The 18,255-nt window shown below is 35.1% G+C and overlaps 1 protein-coding gene across 1 annotated transcript in view; it reads left to right on the top strand.

The window, feature by feature from the left end:
• Positions 1-18,255, top strand: part of COL4A5 (collagen type IV alpha 5 chain) — a 188,191-nt gene that overhangs the window by 82,047 nt on the left and 87,889 nt on the right. The window contains exons 3-10 of the mRNA XM_006215198.4: positions 244-333; positions 6,790-6,834; positions 11,029-11,073; positions 11,159-11,221; positions 13,512-13,565; positions 13,907-13,933; positions 15,619-15,699; positions 17,431-17,493. Coding sequence (XP_006215260.1) covers positions 244-333; positions 6,790-6,834; positions 11,029-11,073; positions 11,159-11,221; positions 13,512-13,565; positions 13,907-13,933; positions 15,619-15,699; positions 17,431-17,493 — 468 coding nt within the window. The remainder of the gene's footprint in view (positions 1-243; positions 334-6,789; positions 6,835-11,028; positions 11,074-11,158; positions 11,222-13,511; positions 13,566-13,906; positions 13,934-15,618; positions 15,700-17,430; positions 17,494-18,255) is intronic.

Here is an 18,255-nt window from a genome sequence, read left to right as displayed (position 1 = left end):
TATGCTTTCTACTTTTACAAGAAAGCAAGAGATTACATTACCAAATATGATATAAATTCAGAGTGGTTTGTGTTTTTCCACTCATGTCTTAAAGTTTTCTCCATGTTAGTGGATACTCTGAATTTAGCATCATTAAATTAAATTAGTATTCTCTAGATAGCCATTTGATGTTTTTGAATCTCAACCATGCTTGTACTTGAAAATTCACAAATGACCTTACTTTGCATTCTTGTTCAATTTCAGGGGGAGAGAGGATTTCCAGGTTTGGAAGGCCATCCAGGTTTGCCTGGATTTCCAGGTCCAGAAGGGCCCCCAGGGCCTCGGGGACAAAAGGTATGTGCCAAGTTGCCAACCAGTAATACCAAAGGAATTAAATCATCTAATTGTGGGACAGGTGTCAAGTTAATTAAAAAGTTACTGAATTATAGCCAGGAACTAATACGTAAATAAAGCAATAGAATGGCTGAGTATCTATACTTTATTGTTAGTGTCTTAAAAGAGCTGAATGTTACTGCTGTATTCAAATACTTTTGGAAGATGCTGTTAATTGTGTGTGGTTATTGTGATCCTTGCCACAAATTATGTCCTGTCAGGAGCTCAGCTGAGCTGGAGAGAGCTGAACTGCCAGGTATCAGAGTACTTGTTAAGACAACAAGCCAAAATGAAAAATAACAGTCAAACCTTTAGCCACTTACTGTGACAGTTACATAAGCAAAATGTTGAACCAGAGAAAGCGTGGACTTCCCCGCTGTTCCATTACTCTTCATGGAACAGTGCCAGTGAGGGTCAAATGGATCAGCACAGCCACAGGGAATTGTTTTACTGCTGAGGGAGCTTGGAGCAAAAATCTTCTGTTTTGTGGCATACCCGAGGGCAGGATGGGAGAAGGGAGAGAGGAGGAAGGGTAGAAGGAGAAAACTACCGAGTCAGAGTACAGAAAAAAATGTCCTCAAGAATCCCCCCTCTCCCAATAAAGAGGTCTTCACCAAAACTCCAGATAAAGAGGCCTTTCAGTGCAGATATGCATAGAAGCGTGGCCAGCCAAGGGGATTGATTCCTTGACTATAGCTCCCTTCAGAGACTGCCATGCACCGGCTGTACACTAATTCTGTTGTGGGATGGGCACATGAGGCTTTCCTCTATGAGTCTTACCATGAAGCCTTTGTAATTGCCTATGGTTGAGCCTGAAAAAATCACACATAGGTCTTTAGCCAGGAGCCAGACTCCTCAATTCCATCTCTTGATTTTTTTAGGACCCAAATGAGAAACATAAGTTACCCCAACATGGACCTGAATGGGTTGGACTTTGAAGAGTTATGTCAAAAAATAGGTAATTAGTCTGAGGCCAGTGTGGATCATGGTCATAATCAAAATTATTCCAAGCAGGACAACCAAGCTTGCCTGGAGGAATGAGTGTAACCATATACCCCACCATTACCAAGCCAGGAATAGAAGGCCCATAGCCCATCTGATCTAATTTAGAGAGCCAGGAGACTTTTTCTTAAGTCTTGTGATGGACTGTTCTACCTTGCCAGTTTTAGTGATGTAGGTAAAACATGAGATTCTGGCAATAGCAGGACCCCTTCTTGGTTGGCCAGCAGGACGTTGAGGACTATGCTACTATTCAACACTACTCAGGTCAAGGAATTTAGGCTAGTCTGTTGTGCTTCCAAAGCTAAAGTGGTATTATTAGTGACTTCAGTAGAGGTCAAGGACAGGTTGCACACCACCTTTCATAACTGAGTGACCCTGACAGGGGAAAAGTTGCCAGGAACATACACACGAACAGAGAGTCAGTAATACTACATGACAGTTCTCCTGAGGAACCATGGTCTACTGGGTTTTGAAGTTCCCCTCTTAGTTTATTTAGTGTGACATGCTCAGTGAGAGGAGCTGTTCTGAATATTTGGAAATCTCTTATCAGTTACTCATATGTACATGTTACATTGGTAGGAATGTTGAAGGGCCTGGCTTTTATAAAAGAAATACTCCAATACACAATGCTGAGAGTGTAATCGTCATTGATTATCATGGGAGTCAACCAGCCAGAAGTCCCTCCTAATGGGCAGAGTGGAATTGGAAAATTTGTATAAGTTTAGGGGCAGGTGTCGGGGAAAAGGCCACCACTATCAAGGTCAAAATAGCTTCATGGCAGATCCCATATCCCTTTTCCCAGATGTGTCAGTTAATCCCATCTCAGACAGGAACAGTTTGACATCTGAGGAGGTGTTTTGTTTCTGTTGTGTCAGAGTCCAACTGTGGCAACATATCCAGTCCAGTGTAATAAGGTTGGAAGTACTGAATCTGATGTACTCAAAAGTTCCATGTTTACAGAGGTGACCATTTGTTGTATTCAGTGACATAGCAGTCAGATGTTTATCCGCGGGGTTGGGTGGTAGGTGACATATCTACCAGTTTGTCAAGTTCAGAGTCGTGGCAGTTATCTGGGACAGATGTATCAGTGAATTTAGTAGGCAGAAGTCACACACGCTGTTCTGTGGGAGAGAAAGAGGCGAGGATAGATCTGTATACTCTCCCTCTCCTGTACCCAGGCTCATAGATCCAAAGGTGCTGTCGACCTATCAGTTGGGAATACTTTTCCCCATCAACTGCCTTGTGGGCGGTCTCTCCTACATCATGAGCAAAAATAACATCTTATATGCATGCCGAGGTATGGAATGGGATAGGAAGTGATAAATTAATTTTCCCCCTTTTCTCAGAGGACTACTTGATGAGTATCCATTTAATTTCCTTAATGCTCTAATGGCATGATGTACCACTTTTCCATGAAATAAAATTAAGAAAAAGGGGTTTTCAAACCACTTTTCCCTTCCAGAAAAATGAATAGAACTGGCCCTTTCATATATCAGTCTACCAGTCTACCTAATACAGACAGTAAAGGAAGATGAGCCAAAAAAGCCATTAAAAAAAAACCACAGAAACTTTGCCCAATCTTAAAATTCACCTCATTTTCACAAGGCTGTGCCTAAGGTAAGAAGAACATAAGTAGTTCCAAGGTGTTGAGGGGTGGGATGGTCTAATCCAAGCTGGAATTCATTGAGATGTCCCATGCCAATAGTCTATATAGATTGCTGCTGAGTTAGTGCTCAATTCTGTCCACCTGACACTTTCAGACGTCTGTGCTATCTCTGTGCCACTCTCGGGTACACAAGGAACATTCTGCTGTTTTTGCACCTCATTAGACATGGGAAATTCTGTTGTATTTCCCATCTGTTTAAATTCTATGCAGTCATTAGGAGTCTTGCTTTTTCCTCAATGTAAAGTTCTACTCGAGAAATTTAGCACCAGTCCCTTCAGCTCTTGAATCTAACAAAACTTCCTTGATGTACTGCCACCCAATGTTCTTGTTTATTTTTCCATATAAACATTAGAGGCACTATGTCCAGTTTAAAAAATAAGCTCATGTTATTTCTATTTTTATTGTATCAAATTTATAACTAAATTGTTGAGAATTGACTTTTTATATTGATTTCTATTATCTAAAATATGAAATGCCTTTCCATTTGTTCACGTCTTCTTTTTTGAACTTGAGAAGTGTTTTGAACTTTTCTTCTTTTGAATCTTTATTTCTTGTTAAGTTCATTGCTAGATGGTTTATCTCTTTTTTTTGCTACTTTAAATTGCATGTTTTCTTCCATTACATTTTCTAACTGGTAGATGTTGGTATATAAGAAAGGTATTGATTTTTCCATATTAATTTTATATGCAGTTAACCTTACTGAATTATCTTATTGATTGTAGTAGTTTTTCATTTAATTATCTTGGGTTTTACATACATACAATCATATTATTTGCAAATAGTGGTAGTTTTGCCTCATTCTTTCCAATTTTTATACCTCTGATTTCCCTCTCTTATTTAGCCATGTTGGTTGGTTAGTACAACCAGTACAATATTAAGGGATTTTTGTCTTATTTCTGCCTTTAGTGGGAAGACACAAAAGATTGATTGAGCAAATGATCTTCTAAGTTGTTTTAAAATAGAATTAGATTTTCTGCCCATTTTTGGATTGGGTTGTTAATTTTTTTCTTATTAAGCCATATGAGCTACTTATATATTCTCGAGATCAAGCCTTTGTCAGTTTCATTTGCAAAAATTTTCTCCCATTCCATAGGTTGTCTTTTTGTTTTAATTATGGTTTCCTTTGCTGTGCAGAAGCTTGTAAGTTTCATTAGGTCCCATTTGTTTATTCTTGCTTTTATTTCTATTGCTTGGGTAGACTGTTCTAGGAGAACATTTTTGAGATGTATGTCAGATAATGTTTTGCCTCTAGTTTCCTCTAGGTTTATTGTATCTTGTCTTATGTTTAAGTCTTTGATCCATTTTGAGTTTATTTTTGTGTACATTTAATTCTCCAAAGAAGACATACAAATGATCAATAGGCACATGAAAAAATACTCAATATCACTAATCAGAGAAATGCAAATCAAAACTACAATGAGGTATCACCTCACACCAGTCAGAATGGCCGTCATTCAAAAATCCACAAATGACAAATGCTGGAGAGGCTGTGGAGAAAAGGGAACCCTCCTTCACTGCTGGTGGGAATGCACTTTGGTGCAGCCACTGTGGAAAACAGTATGGAGATTCCTCAAAAGACTAGGAATAGACTTACCATATGACCCAGGAATCCCACTCCTGAGCTTGTATCCAGAAGGAGCCCTACTTCAGGATGACACCTGCACCCCAATGTTCATAGCAGCGCTATTTACAATAGCCAAGACACGGAGACAGCCTAAATGTCCATCAGCAGATGACTGGATAAAGAAGAAGTGGTATATTTATACAATGGAATACTACTCAGCCATAAAAACCGACAACATAATGCCATTTGCAGCAACATGGATGTCCCTGGAGAATGTCAATCTAAGTGAAGTAAGCCAGAAACAGAAAGAAAAATACCATATGAGATCGCTCATATGTGGAATCTAATGGGAAAAAGAAAAGCAAACAAACAAAGCATAAATACAAAACAGAAACAAAATCATAGACATAGAATACAAAATTGTGGTTGCCAAGGGGGTGGAGGGTGGGAAGGGATAGATGGGATTTAAAAATTGTAGAATAGATAAACAAGATGATATTGTATAGCACAGGGAAATATACACAAGATCTTATGGTAGCTCACAGAGAAAAAAATGTGACAATGAATCTATGTATGTTCATGTATAACTGAAAAATCGAGCTCTACACTGGAATTTGACACAACATTGTAAAATGATTGTAAATCAATAAAAAATGTTAAAAAAATAGAATTAGATTAACTTTAATCTCCTTAGAGATGCATCTGTTGTGGAAAAAATAGATTAGTAAACTTGTTTTAAAGCAAGGGGTGATAGGCAGAATAATGCCAATCCCCTAAAAATGTCCATAACCTAATCCCTAGAATCTGTGAGTATGTTCAGTTACATAGACAAGGAAAATTAAGATTGCAGGTGGAATTAGAGTTACTAATCAGCTAGTCTTAAACTAGAGAGATTATTCTGGATTATCTTGGTGGGCCCAATATAATCACATGGATCCTTTAAATGTGAAAGAGGGAGGCAGAAGAGTCAATGTCAGAGTGATGCAATGTTTGAAAGACTCATTCAGCCATCGCTGACTGTGAAGATTGAAGGGGACCATGAACAGAGGAATGTTGGTGGCTCTAGAAGCTGGAGAAAGAAAGGAAATTAATTCTCCCCTTAGAACCTCCAGAAAGTAACACAGCTCTGCCAGCGAGACCTCTGTCCATACGGCTGACTTCCAGAACTTTAAGATTGTATTGTTGTAAGCCAGTAAGTTTGTGGTAATTTCAAAAGCAGCATTGGAAACTAATACAGCAGGTAACCTTTTCTCCAAATGAAACTTTTCGTGGAAGTTCCACATAAAACAGATAAAAACAGAACTTCACTGATTGAAGAAAGGCTGTGACATAGGCATAAAAGAACCTCCAGTGGAACCTCTAGGGTTGTGAGTTGAGTAGTTTGGAAGCCACTGGTAGAAAGCAAGATATCCTATTTTAATAAAAACTATTGAAAGTGTCAGATGGTGGCCTACCAGCTACATGTTCCTCTGAAATTCCTGCCTTTTGGAGCAGAATTAGGTTTCCTTTATTCCATTTTTAAAAGGAAGTATTTTATAAAACTTAGTAAGGCAAGACTTTAAATTCTCAGCAATGTGATTGTAACTAGAAATGGGTAAAGAGATTAACACACATGTGAGCAACCCCTTTTGCATGGAGTCTACAGCAGAAGCTAGAAAGGAAAGTCTGTGGTTCTTTCTTATTCCTTCTTAAACTGTGCCAGTAGAAAGTCCCTTACAAAACATAGCGAACGTTTAAAACAGCAAACTCAGGAACAGCTCATGTTGGGGCTCAGAGATGATACTATTTATTTAGCAGCATGGCAAGCAGACTGACACAATATGGAAACTGCCTGGACATTCAGCTCTTACTTTGTTTATGCATAAGTGATTTGGGGAACATCTCTCCCACTACTTCATCTTTCTTTTCTTGCATGATTCATGATTAACGTTACGAGTATAACATTTCTTCTCTATGTCAACAGTTTTATCCTCAGTAAATAAAGACCTTTCTAATTTTTTTTACCATATAATTTACTTCAGTGCTTTCAGTCTCAATATTAAATGCTAATTCCTTGGGTACGTAAGTTCCTCAGTAACTTTCACAAAGGTTCACAAAAATTTGTCTTTTATTTTACAATCTGAAATTAGTTACTTGAGGGCTATTTTTGAAGAGAAAAAAAAACTAAGTATGTTGTATTTTTCAGGGTGATGATGGTATTCCAGGGCCACCAGGACCAAAAGGGATCAGAGTAAGTGATATTTGCTGTATCAAGTGCTTTGTGGGTCAAAACAGACAAGAAGCAAATTAAGTGGTAAGAGACACCTGGAAAAGACTCATAGTGAAATGTAAAAAGAAAAATGGCATCTTTCAAAAGTTAAATTTGAACCTGCATATGTCTACAGTTAGCCTTTCTTTAGTATTTTGATAATTACCTTTATATATCCAGATGTCTGTTTAAAGTAATGTAAGATTTTAAAATAGTTGTGTTAAGAAATGTGAAAGTGCTTAATTCCAATAATTTTTCAATTTCGTTAAAACATGTATATTACAAGTGTTTTAAAGCAGAACTTCCCAACCATTGTGATCATCTCAGTCCAGTTCAGAGGACTGTCACCTCAGGCTGTGTACTCTCCCAGTGTACCATGTACAATGATGATAATTTTCTTTGTGTATCTTGAAGAGAGTAAGTTTGGGAAGCACTAGTTTAAAGTGCTATGTTAAAGAATAACTATTTTTGGAATACTACATTTCCTCAGTTCTAGAATGTATGATTTTTCAAGTTTTAATGTTCTGGAAATCAGGATGTCTCAAAATTGGGGTGCACATTTAGTGTAATTTTTCTGAAAAGCTTTTAGGTTGACATATACCTTTTAGTGTGTTTTAGAATTGGGAAGAAACTATCGTTTAAAAATAGCACTGGCTTTTGGAAAATCATATTTAACTTTTCTGAGCCTCAGTTTCTTCATTTGTTAAATCAGAGAGTCAAAAAACACAATCTCCAAGGTCCCTTTTAGCTTCGAAATTCTGTGTTCATAGATAGATGAGGTCCCTGAATTGAAGTATAAAATATACATGGATGGTGACACAGCATATTTCTGTGTGTGAAAAAGACAGTTAAACATTCTGATCATCTGATTTTCAGAAATTTAGTAGATGCACACATTTTATAGAAATATTCAAAGCATTCTGTTTGCTATGTACTTCTTAACATGTAGCTTGCCTTATATGCTACTTATGACTGGCATGGGTAGGTTACTGGAAAAGCAGGGAAGAAACTCAAAACCCTTAGTTTATTCTAGCAGACATATTTCTGTAATGAATGAATATCAATATACTATTAAAGCTCTTCATAATAATCATAACATATCTCATAATAGTTATAGTTACCATTAACTATGTCCCGGGCACTGTTGAGACGATAAAAAACTATCTGGTGTATCAATTCCATTTTCAAGTGTCTGAGAGTGCTTAGAGATCAGTGGGCTGATCATTCTTGCAGCCTTATGTCTCAGCTCACAGGCAACCCTTGGCATGCAAATTTTAAAAGACTTATTATTATGGAAAGTTTTAAACATACACAAATGTACAGAGAATATCAAACGATGATCTCCTCCCATGTCCCCATTACTTAGCTTCAAAAATTAGCACCGTTTTGACAAATTTATTTCATCTATACCTCCTCACTATTTGGGGGAATATTTTAAAGTAAATCCCTCACATCATTCATTCCACCAATCACTACTTCAATATGTCTCTCAAACTGATAACCATTATAGCATTATTAAACCTCAGAAACTTAGCAATAACGTTTCAGTATACTTTAAAACTCGGTCATTATTCAGATTTCCTCAATTGTCTCAAAGATCTCTTTACAATTGGTTTGTTTAAACCAGGATCCAAGCAACCTCCACATATTACATTTGGTTGCTATGTTTCTTAAGCCTCTTTTATTATGACATTGGCAAAACTGGGTCATTTGTGCTGTACTGTGTTCCACATTCTGGATCTGGCTGATTGTTTCCTCATGATGTCATTTAAATTGCTCCTCTGTCCTCCATATTCCCTGCAAATTTTAGGCTGCCTTGAAAGAGGCACTAGAGAGGTTCCTGGGGATAAAGAAAAAATTGTACGTTTAAGATGTATGCCTTTTACTGTATGTAAATTATACTGCAAAAATTTTAAGAAAATAGAAAAAGAATACAGGTACTGCTGTGTACCTATTATTGAATTACATCTTACAGCACCAATGTCTGTCCTATTTTTTTGATGCTAGGTTTGATTAATGCTTTCAGATAAATGAGGCTGATTCTGCCATCAAAAATTTCGCCATCAACTCTCACCTAATAGTTTAGCATCCATTGATGATCATTACCTAGATCGATTTTTTTTCATTTAGAGTTTAGAGTTGCAAAATGGTGATCTTTAAGAGCCTATCATTACTTCTTTGAATAGCTTGAATTCTAATTTATTAACTTGAATTCTACTTTATCAACTGAAATCTAATAGGGTAATGAGTTGCTACTCTAGCAATTTCTAGTGATGAACAAGGAAGGTTCTTTTAATTTACCATTATTAAGATATGAGGTTTATGTGTTTCAATCAATTGTACTCATTATTATTTTTTAAGCCCAAATTATGCCATCTTTGTTCTATGGGAACCCCTTCAAGTTGACCCCTGTGCTCTGTCCTATTGACAAAACCCTATTGATTGTTGATAATTTCCTTGCTTTCTGACACAAGAAGACTCTTCAGGCTTATCTTGTATATGTCCTCTCCAGATCTAGAATTGACTATGTCTCTGATTCCAGGTTCTTTTTAGTGATTTAGATACCACAGTCTGAATATAAGAGGTTTTCATTGCTACTAGATTTGTCACTGTTTTGATGTATTTTCAGTGGACACAGTTAGGAAATATGTATTTTTTAAAGAGAAAAAAATCACAAAAAATTTTCTCTCAGCTAGGTAGAATTTACGTTTTCACATTATTACTTCCAATTGAAATTTAAATAAAGAATTTTGTATACTTATTCTCTGTCCCTACCACCTCTCTCCCTAACGTGAAAATCTTGATTCCTAATGACATTAATATAATTTATTGTTTCCTTTAACCTGTAATAAAGCTGTAATAGCTTCAGAATAGCAATATACAAATAAACAAAATAACCATTTCAATTTTAATAGTAAAAATAGAATTCTCAAATACGACAAGTTATTTCTTTGCTGTTCTTTTCCCCCCTTTGAAATGACTAATTTCTAAGCAGTCAAAATACCATGTTTTAAAAGCATTCAAAGTAATTCTCTTCTCTGTATGGTTATTATCCACAGCTTGTACATTAGGTCCATTGGTTCCAGTTTGCTTTCAATTTTTAACGATTGCCTTTTTACCTCTTTTTAATTTTTCATTATTTAAAGCATTTATATTGTTCTGAAAGAGAGGATATAGTCAGAGATGCTTCCCATCCCTCCTTGCCTTCTCCCAATTCTGTTTCCTTCTTCCTCCAGAAATAATCATGTTTATTATTATCTGTTTATCTTTTCACTGTTTGATGTCACCACCTTTGTTTTAAAAAGGTAGCATATTATATTCACTACTTACACTTTGTTTCTTTTACTTAATAGTATATCCTGGGGATCACTACATATTTCAGTGTACAGAATTCCTCATTCTTTTTAACAGCTGCATAGTTTTATATTATGAGGATGTACCATAATTTATTTAGTCATGTCCCTATTGTTTCTAATCTTTACTTGTAACTATGGTTGTATCGCCATTTCTAAACTTTAGCTGAAATAATCCTGCAGTCAATAACCTTGAATTTCATATTTTGTTTCATAATTTCTTGTGTGCCTTTGGGATAGATTCTTAGAAATGAGTTGCTTCAAAGGATAAATAAGTACACGTGTCAGTTTTGCTAGATATTTCCAAAATTCTCCCCATGGTGTTTAAATCCCATTAGCAGTTGTATGAGAGTACTTTTTTCCCATAGCTTCACCTACAGAGAATTATGTCAAACTTGTATTTTTGCCAATCCTGACGGGGACATTTGATGAAAGAATTTTGGGAGTGATCATACTGATGTTCTCAGGGGCAGATATATTTGTCACTTACCCATACCCTGCTGAATTCCATATTCATCACAAACCTAGGAGAAGCCCTTTGTCTTTTAGAAAAGACATTTCATCCACTAATTTGCCTACTCCTGGTAAGTGCAGTGAAGACAGTACTCCCTCAAATAGTTTCTTCTGTAGTTTTCTAGAACAGAGACTTTTAAACATGGATAGTAGTTTTTTCTATAGTGTTTAAAAGAATGAGTGGTAATAATCAATGAGACACATTTTTCTATTGCTATTCTAATTGTAATTTTCATAATTACCTTAGATAGGATATTATTTTATTGTTATTGATTGTTATTTGGTTCAAGGAATTTATTTCTTTCTATAGGGTCCTCCTGGACTTCCTGGATTTCCAGGGACACCAGGTCTTCCTGTAAGTAGGATTTGGCTTCCCATTTTAAAATCTCTTAAAAAATAATCCAAGAAATATTATACATGTGTTATGTCCCTTTTCAAAGGGAATGCCAGGCCATGATGGGGCCCCAGGACCTCAAGGTATCCCTGGATGCAATGGAACCAAGGTAAGATTTCTTTGACTTAATCTTAGGCAATATGCTTGATAATAATAGACTTAAAAATTTAAATAAATCAATATGAAGAATGACGAAGAAGAGCTATAGTAAGCTTCATGTCTAGGACATATATAGGGTATGTTCTGAGTTAACATTTTCAGTATATTGAAACATCAGTAATTCTTTAAGCACGTGTACTTAGCTGGGATATTGCATTGGGTTGAAGATTACTTACTAAATCCCTTTTTGACTTTAGTGTAAAGTGCGAATAGAGTTAAAGAGGAATTAGGGTATATGTGTTTCAAATACTTTATCAGTTGTTAAGAGTAACATTTGTGAATGTCATTCATTAGCTTTGCCTTTTTCTCTCAGCTAGGTAGCATTTACGTTTTCAAATATTTAATGTTTTTAAATTTTCTTTACCTTGCTTAATAACTTCCTTAAGAAAAATCCTAAAAATCTGTATGCAATACAGCACATTAATTTTACTATAAACTATTAGTATGAAACCTGAAACTTCGCCATCAGTGAAAATAATGAATTTAACAACTTAAATAGAAAAGTAAAACTTCATACAACAAACATTTTTTCCTGACTCACTTTTCTTGCCTTTAGTCAACTGTATGGATTTAACATAAAGTCACAGCAGGAAAAAAAGGAAAATTTTCTCTTTTTTAAAGTTTACATATCATCTCAGTTCCTATTCCCTCACTTTTCTACTTTTCCCAAAGGTTAATGAAATATGTTATTTTCTGTATATCCTTTTGGCATTTCCATTTTGTGCATAATATTCTGTGAAACTATTCATGAAATACCCTAAATCTTTAACTGACAGCATGTGGCACATTTTATATTAAGGCGTATAGTTAAAATTACTTAAACAAACTATTTTGCGTTATGAAGGCCATATTTTGTGATAATTTTTGTAGAGTATGCTTGAAGGCAGTAAAATTATTTCTACTTCCAAAATTTCTCCAAGTCAGTGTGACCCTTGCCAATAATAATAGTAATAATAAAAATACCATATTTCTTCTTTATTATTATTATTTTGGATTTTGAGGCTTGTGTTCTTCATTTCAGCTGGGGCAACCTTACAGTGATAGGACCAATGTGGAGTTAGTTTGCATGGCACATTGCGTGTTAAAGTGGGCTACATTCTTGTGTCTCTTCTGGTCATTTGTGTTTTTTTTTTGCCAGCGTGCCTTGAGCAACAAACAGACCACTAGCCAAAGTTTTAATGTGGAAGACAAATGTATCTGCAGTGGTATAGTATCCTGTGTGATTAAAGGGATCTTTCTCCTTCTTCTTGTTAAAGTAGCGCCTTAGCAGATCTCATGATTAATTTGTGTTTGAGGTCCCCATTTATGTGAGTGAGAAATTTTTAAAATAGATTTATTATGTATACTTTCAGATTAAATGGTTTCTTATGTTTCTTCCTGTGTAACTAATAGAATGAACCCTAGAGGTGGAACCAGAATATATGGGTTGTTTTGTTTTCTGTCTTCTAAACTTGATCTACAGGCCACTTCCTTTCTCTCTGGGCCTACTTTTTCCATGTGCAAAAAGTGGTGGGTATTGGACAATAAGTCAACGGCACACAGCTATAGTAATTTTACTCTTTTAAGCCTCTGACAAGGATGTTTCTAGGATTACTATGGCGTGTAGGTATTTGAAAGGAGGTTGCATTGGGGTTCTTTTATAGCAATTTTAGTTTTTGTTTTCTAAACCAAATGTCCATATTAGTACTTTACAATAGTGAGTGAGAAAAATTGGGTGCCTAGAAAACATAATGACCTGAAATTGCTAGAACTATTGCTATTATTGTCCTCTTGGTGATATTAACGGCATTCTTTCTTACCATCTTTTCCTCTTTACAAAAATAATTTGAAATCGTTTACAATAAAAGAAAAATGTAATAGGGCAGTTAAAATAAGGATCTATATAATACATGGGCAGGAAATTGGGGCAGATCATTAACTATTAAATGTGATCATGGCCAGGAATCTGTGGGGTGATTGTCTCAAAATGGATTTGTCAGAAAAAAATGACTAAGGTAGAAGATTTTTCTCTTTATTTCTGATTGGGATTGATGAATAGGGATAAAAGTATCTTAGAAGGTTGAATTGATATGGGATAGTTGACATTGAAGTAATTGGAAAGTGAAGGCTAATGAATTTTTGGCAATCTGGCATGTTTCAAAATGGCTTTTACAGAAATCTTTTCAATAAGTCATTGTTTGTTGATATAGTTATGTTTTATTTTTCATTCTTCCATGCTTTTTATTTTTAACTCCTTCTAGGGAGAACATGGATTTCCAGGCAGTCCGGGTTTTCCTGGTTTACCGGGTCCTCCTGTAAGTTATAAAGTTTGGGATTATAATGAACACAGGAATTGACAAAAGAAGCAGAAGTGTAGAAAGCGAGCTCAGTGCATTCATGTTGAAAAAAGTAGTACATTTTGAAGTAGTAAACTAGAAAAGGATTTTTTTTAAAAGAAGTTGGTAGTACATATAGTTTTGTGCTGGGTAAAAGCAAAGATTCTGTGGTATTTAATATAAATGTCATCTCTAAGTATCCTGAGATACCTTGTGCTCAGACTGACCCTGCAGTAGTCTATTCAATTTGGAAAGCAGTGTGTTCTTTTTCTTGCTCCCTTCTCATATATATAAAATTTTTCTTTTCTTTTTAATAATAGGGGCCTCCTGGGATCCCAGGTATGAAGGTAAGCATCTCATTGAGAAGGTAAACATTTTTAATAAAATATTTGGAAAGCCTGCATTTTCAATCAGATAATGTCTCTGACTTTTGTCTTAGAATGGATGCTTCTAGAAGTTGTGCAGCTGCACATTTACAAACTCTTTTTAAGTAGTCTCCCTTGTTCTCATGGCTTTAAGTACCTTTTGTGGGCTGATACACTTGCAAATGTGTATAACAGACTCAAATTTCTTTTCTGACTCCTTCAATCCTCATTCCATTTTGATACAGTTGACCACCTGCTCCCTCTAGAAATACTCTTTCCCTCTGCTTCTGTGACACTATCTTTTCCTGGTTTTTCTTCTGCATCTCTGGTCATTCTGCAGTCTTCTGTGGAACCTGATGTTATTCCTTCTGTCCAACAGGTATCAGGACACAGTCCTGAAAGCTTCTTTTCCTGTATGCCAGCAATATGATTAATGCTTGTGGTGTTGATTGCTGTATAGTGAGGAACCACCTACATTTCTACTTCTTCTGAATTAGATGCATGCATTAAACTGCCTCCCCAGCATCTCCACTCAGATATTTCAGACATTCAAATTAACATGTGCAAAGTTAATGCAAATCCCAAAATAAACCTGTTCCTCCCTCTGTTTTCCCAATCTCTAAAATTTGTATCACTGTATATTATGTACGCTTTTACATGTGGCAAAACCCGAGTTAGTATTTACATCTTCTTCTCCTTCATACATTTTCTCACTCCATTCTGTCTTGAAATACGGTTAGTTTTGCCTACAAAATATATCTTAAATTCATCCACTTTTCATTTCCACAGCCACCACATTAACCATAATGTCTCATGTGGACTATTATAATAGCCTCTTAACTAGTCTCTTTGTTCGCTGCTAGCTCCTCACTACCCTCCAAAGCCTGATTTATTCTCTACAAAGCGGCCAAGAATGATCTTTTAGAAATGTAAATCAATTATTTAATCTTTTTGCTTATAAACCTTCAAGGGTTCCCCCATCTTTACCTGGCTGACTCCTTACTACCCTTTAGATCTCAGCCTTAATTGGTTGCCCTCCTTTGAATACTCAAACTAAATTCCTCTGCTAGTTCTTTTTTCAGCTGAAATATATTTGACATATAACATTGTGTAAATATAAGTTGTACAACATTGTTAATTTGATACATTTATATATTGTAATATGACTGCCATTGAAACAATAGTTAGCCCCTCCATCACTTCACGTAATTATCATTTAGTTTTAGCCCTCCACTATTTTTTTTATCATATACCATGTCGTTTTTCTTTATAGTCTTTAACAGAACATTTTGTCCTCTTAGTTGTTTACATGTGGTCTGCATTTCCCGAGTATATTGTTAGCACTATGAGAACAAGAAGTCTTATTTATCTTTTTCACTACGAAGCATCCAAAACTCAACACAATTTTTGGCAAATATGAGTATTTAATAATTTTTTTATGAATGAGTAAGTAAAGGTATGACAGGTTCTTAATAAATTAACTGTACTTCAGCGTACTCTGGCCACTTCATTTTCCTTCAAAAGGTAGATTTATTCATTGAGATCGCCTAATCTTCCAGGACACTTATGTAACAAATTGAATTCTCAGGTCATTATTTTTTTGTATTTTTGCCAGCTTTCCTGCATCATGACTATTACTTACAACTTCCATTAATGGTTTCTTTCAGGGAGAACCAGGTAGTATAATTATGTCATCACTGCCAGGACCAAAGGGTAATCCAGGATATCCAGGTCCTCCTGGACTACAAGTAAGCTTCTGGTGATTTTCTTCTTTGCTATATTGATTAAATCAGATCACAGCATCACTTTCTTTATCCTCAGCCTTTAATACCCTCTATTTTAGTTATAGAAATTATCATCTGAAGTTTGATAGACATTGCAGGTACCTTGGACCTGAAAATAAAAGCAATCTGGACCAGGGAGAATTTTAAGAAGAGCTGCTTTGTTCTTTTACCTCTCAATCCAGTTTCCATGGGAATTTTTGTTTTGGGATCTTGCATTAGAAATAGGCTACTGTATTCTTATTCTTGTGCTATGGGTATCAATAGGGTAGTACGAGTAGTTGTCATAATTGTAAATGGTCTGATTAAAGGTAAAAATTACCAGTTTGCTATTTAAGACATTAGAAGATATTTGTAACACTATCAGTTATACATAAGATATGAACATGCTTTGAAGGCTGAAAGAATAAAATTTATGCATAGTGAATGTTAAGTATAATCTTAGGAAAAAAAGTCATGTCAGCCTACACATAACATATATAGAGACAACAATAACTTTTGGGTGTTTATAAAACAGAAAGTTAATTTCTTGAGGTCTGTACTTCATAAGGATTGATCCTTTTGCCAAAAATAAAAATGGCTACTTTCTACTATTTGATTGTTTAGATAAAATGTCAGACTTTTCTCATTAACCACTTTCTCTTTCCAAACTTGATATAACCGCGTGTTCTTAAATGCTCTCAGTCTTGCCTTTTATCTTCTATAAACTTTTACTATATTATATTTGAAAATACAGTAGAATACATGCAAAAGATATATAAGTTATGAAGCATAACTACCAAATGAACACTTATAACCCAACATAACATTTAAAAACTAGAATATTATATTATGGGTAATTTTGAATCAACCTGTGGTTTTCTTGACTGTCACATCCTTCTGCATTCTCCCAAGATATACCTACCATCTTGAATTTTCCACTGCTTCTTAAAAACAGTTGTATTACATATACATTTATCTTTAAACAATAGAGTATTTAGTTTAGCTTTTAAAATAATATGAAATTTATGTGTAGTTTTCTACACCTTTTTCTATTTGATATGTTAAGTTCAGTTTCGCTTCCATGTAACATTCCATTGTTTGAATATACTACAGTTTGTTTCTCTGATCTCCTATTGTTAAATATTTGGGTTGTTTGGGGATTTTTTTTAAGTTACAAAACAGTCCAGGATTTATACCTAGATATAAAATTGCTAGATTTCAAGGCAGTCAAATTTTCAACTTTTTAAGATGCCAAATTATGTTCCACAATAGTTACACCATTCCCTTATCTTTTGTCCCAGTTCTTCTCACGTCCTTCTTTGCCTTTAATCTTATTTATTTATATTTTAAAAGTAAGGAAGCCACCTTGAAATGAGTAGCCTTCTACTTCCCATTTCTAACATAAAAACCCCACTAAATGTCCATCTTTATTGCTTTATTTTGTAAAATGACCTCACTGTGTGTTGGTCTCACATTTGTTATAAACTGCTGTAAAACAAGTTTTCTAAAAGCTGCATTTTTCCTGTTTCATTGAATTTCTTTACAGTTACTTAATACTTTTATTCTACATTTTAAAGCTATTCTTGTAATACTTCAAAATTAAAGAATTATAGAACAGAATTCTGGCAACTAAAGTTTAAATTTCATCCCTTTAGTTCTTTGTACAATACAGTGAGGGTTTTTTCCTCATCCTTTTCTTTACTTCCTTAATAACAGGGCCCAGCTGGTCCCACTGGTATACCAGGGCCAATTGGTCCCCCAGGACCACCAGGTTTGATGGTAAGCTTACCTCTATAGTTTCATTTCTTCTCCTCCTTTTCTTTTAATTTCTTTTATAAATATTTATATTTATATTACTTGAAAGCATAATGCATTTTCAATGCTCATAATCTATAATTTTCTTATGGGAGATTTTACAGCGTTATAGTAAACAATATATGTGCTAAGTAATAGCTCCATTTTATAGATGGAAAAAAATGAGATACACAAAAGGAAAGATTTTAAGTAAAGTATTTTGTTGGTCACCTCTTGATGTGTCAGTGTTAAAAGTTGGTTCTGGCCATCTTATTAAGACACTTTAGTCACTTGATGAAATACGTTTCTTCAAGCTGCAATTTTCTGTTAAAGAGGAGCAAAAACAGATATTCACAAAAAATATCAGTTCTCATTTCTTAGGGGCCTATGACAAAACAGTAGGATTGATGAGGGTAGTGAATCAGTCTGCAGTGGATTTGTATACACCAGGAAAGAAGCAAAAACTTACAAAGACCCTGAATAGGCAGCCAATTCTCTTACTTTTTTGCCTGTTTGGTACCTTATATTTTTACTCTGCTCTAATAAATTCTAAGTGTTTTTACCCCTAAAATACTTAGATTTCATTCAAGTCATGTTTTAGACTTAGAGCTATGCTGTTGCCCTCTTAAAAGGGCAAGAAAATTGTACTTCAGTCAAAGTAATTTCCATGTGCCACTCTATCTCTCATCTACCATATATTTAAGTGACAGTTTTCATTATACCTGTATAGATTGTACATTTTTGCCT

The sequence above is a fragment of the Vicugna pacos genome, chromosome X (assembly GCF_048564905.1).
Source record: "Vicugna pacos chromosome X, VicPac4, whole genome shotgun sequence".
NCBI lineage: Eukaryota > Metazoa > Chordata > Mammalia > Artiodactyla > Camelidae > Vicugna > Vicugna pacos.
The sequence above is the reverse complement of the archived record's forward strand: the minus strand, read 5'-3'. Positions and strand labels throughout refer to the sequence as shown.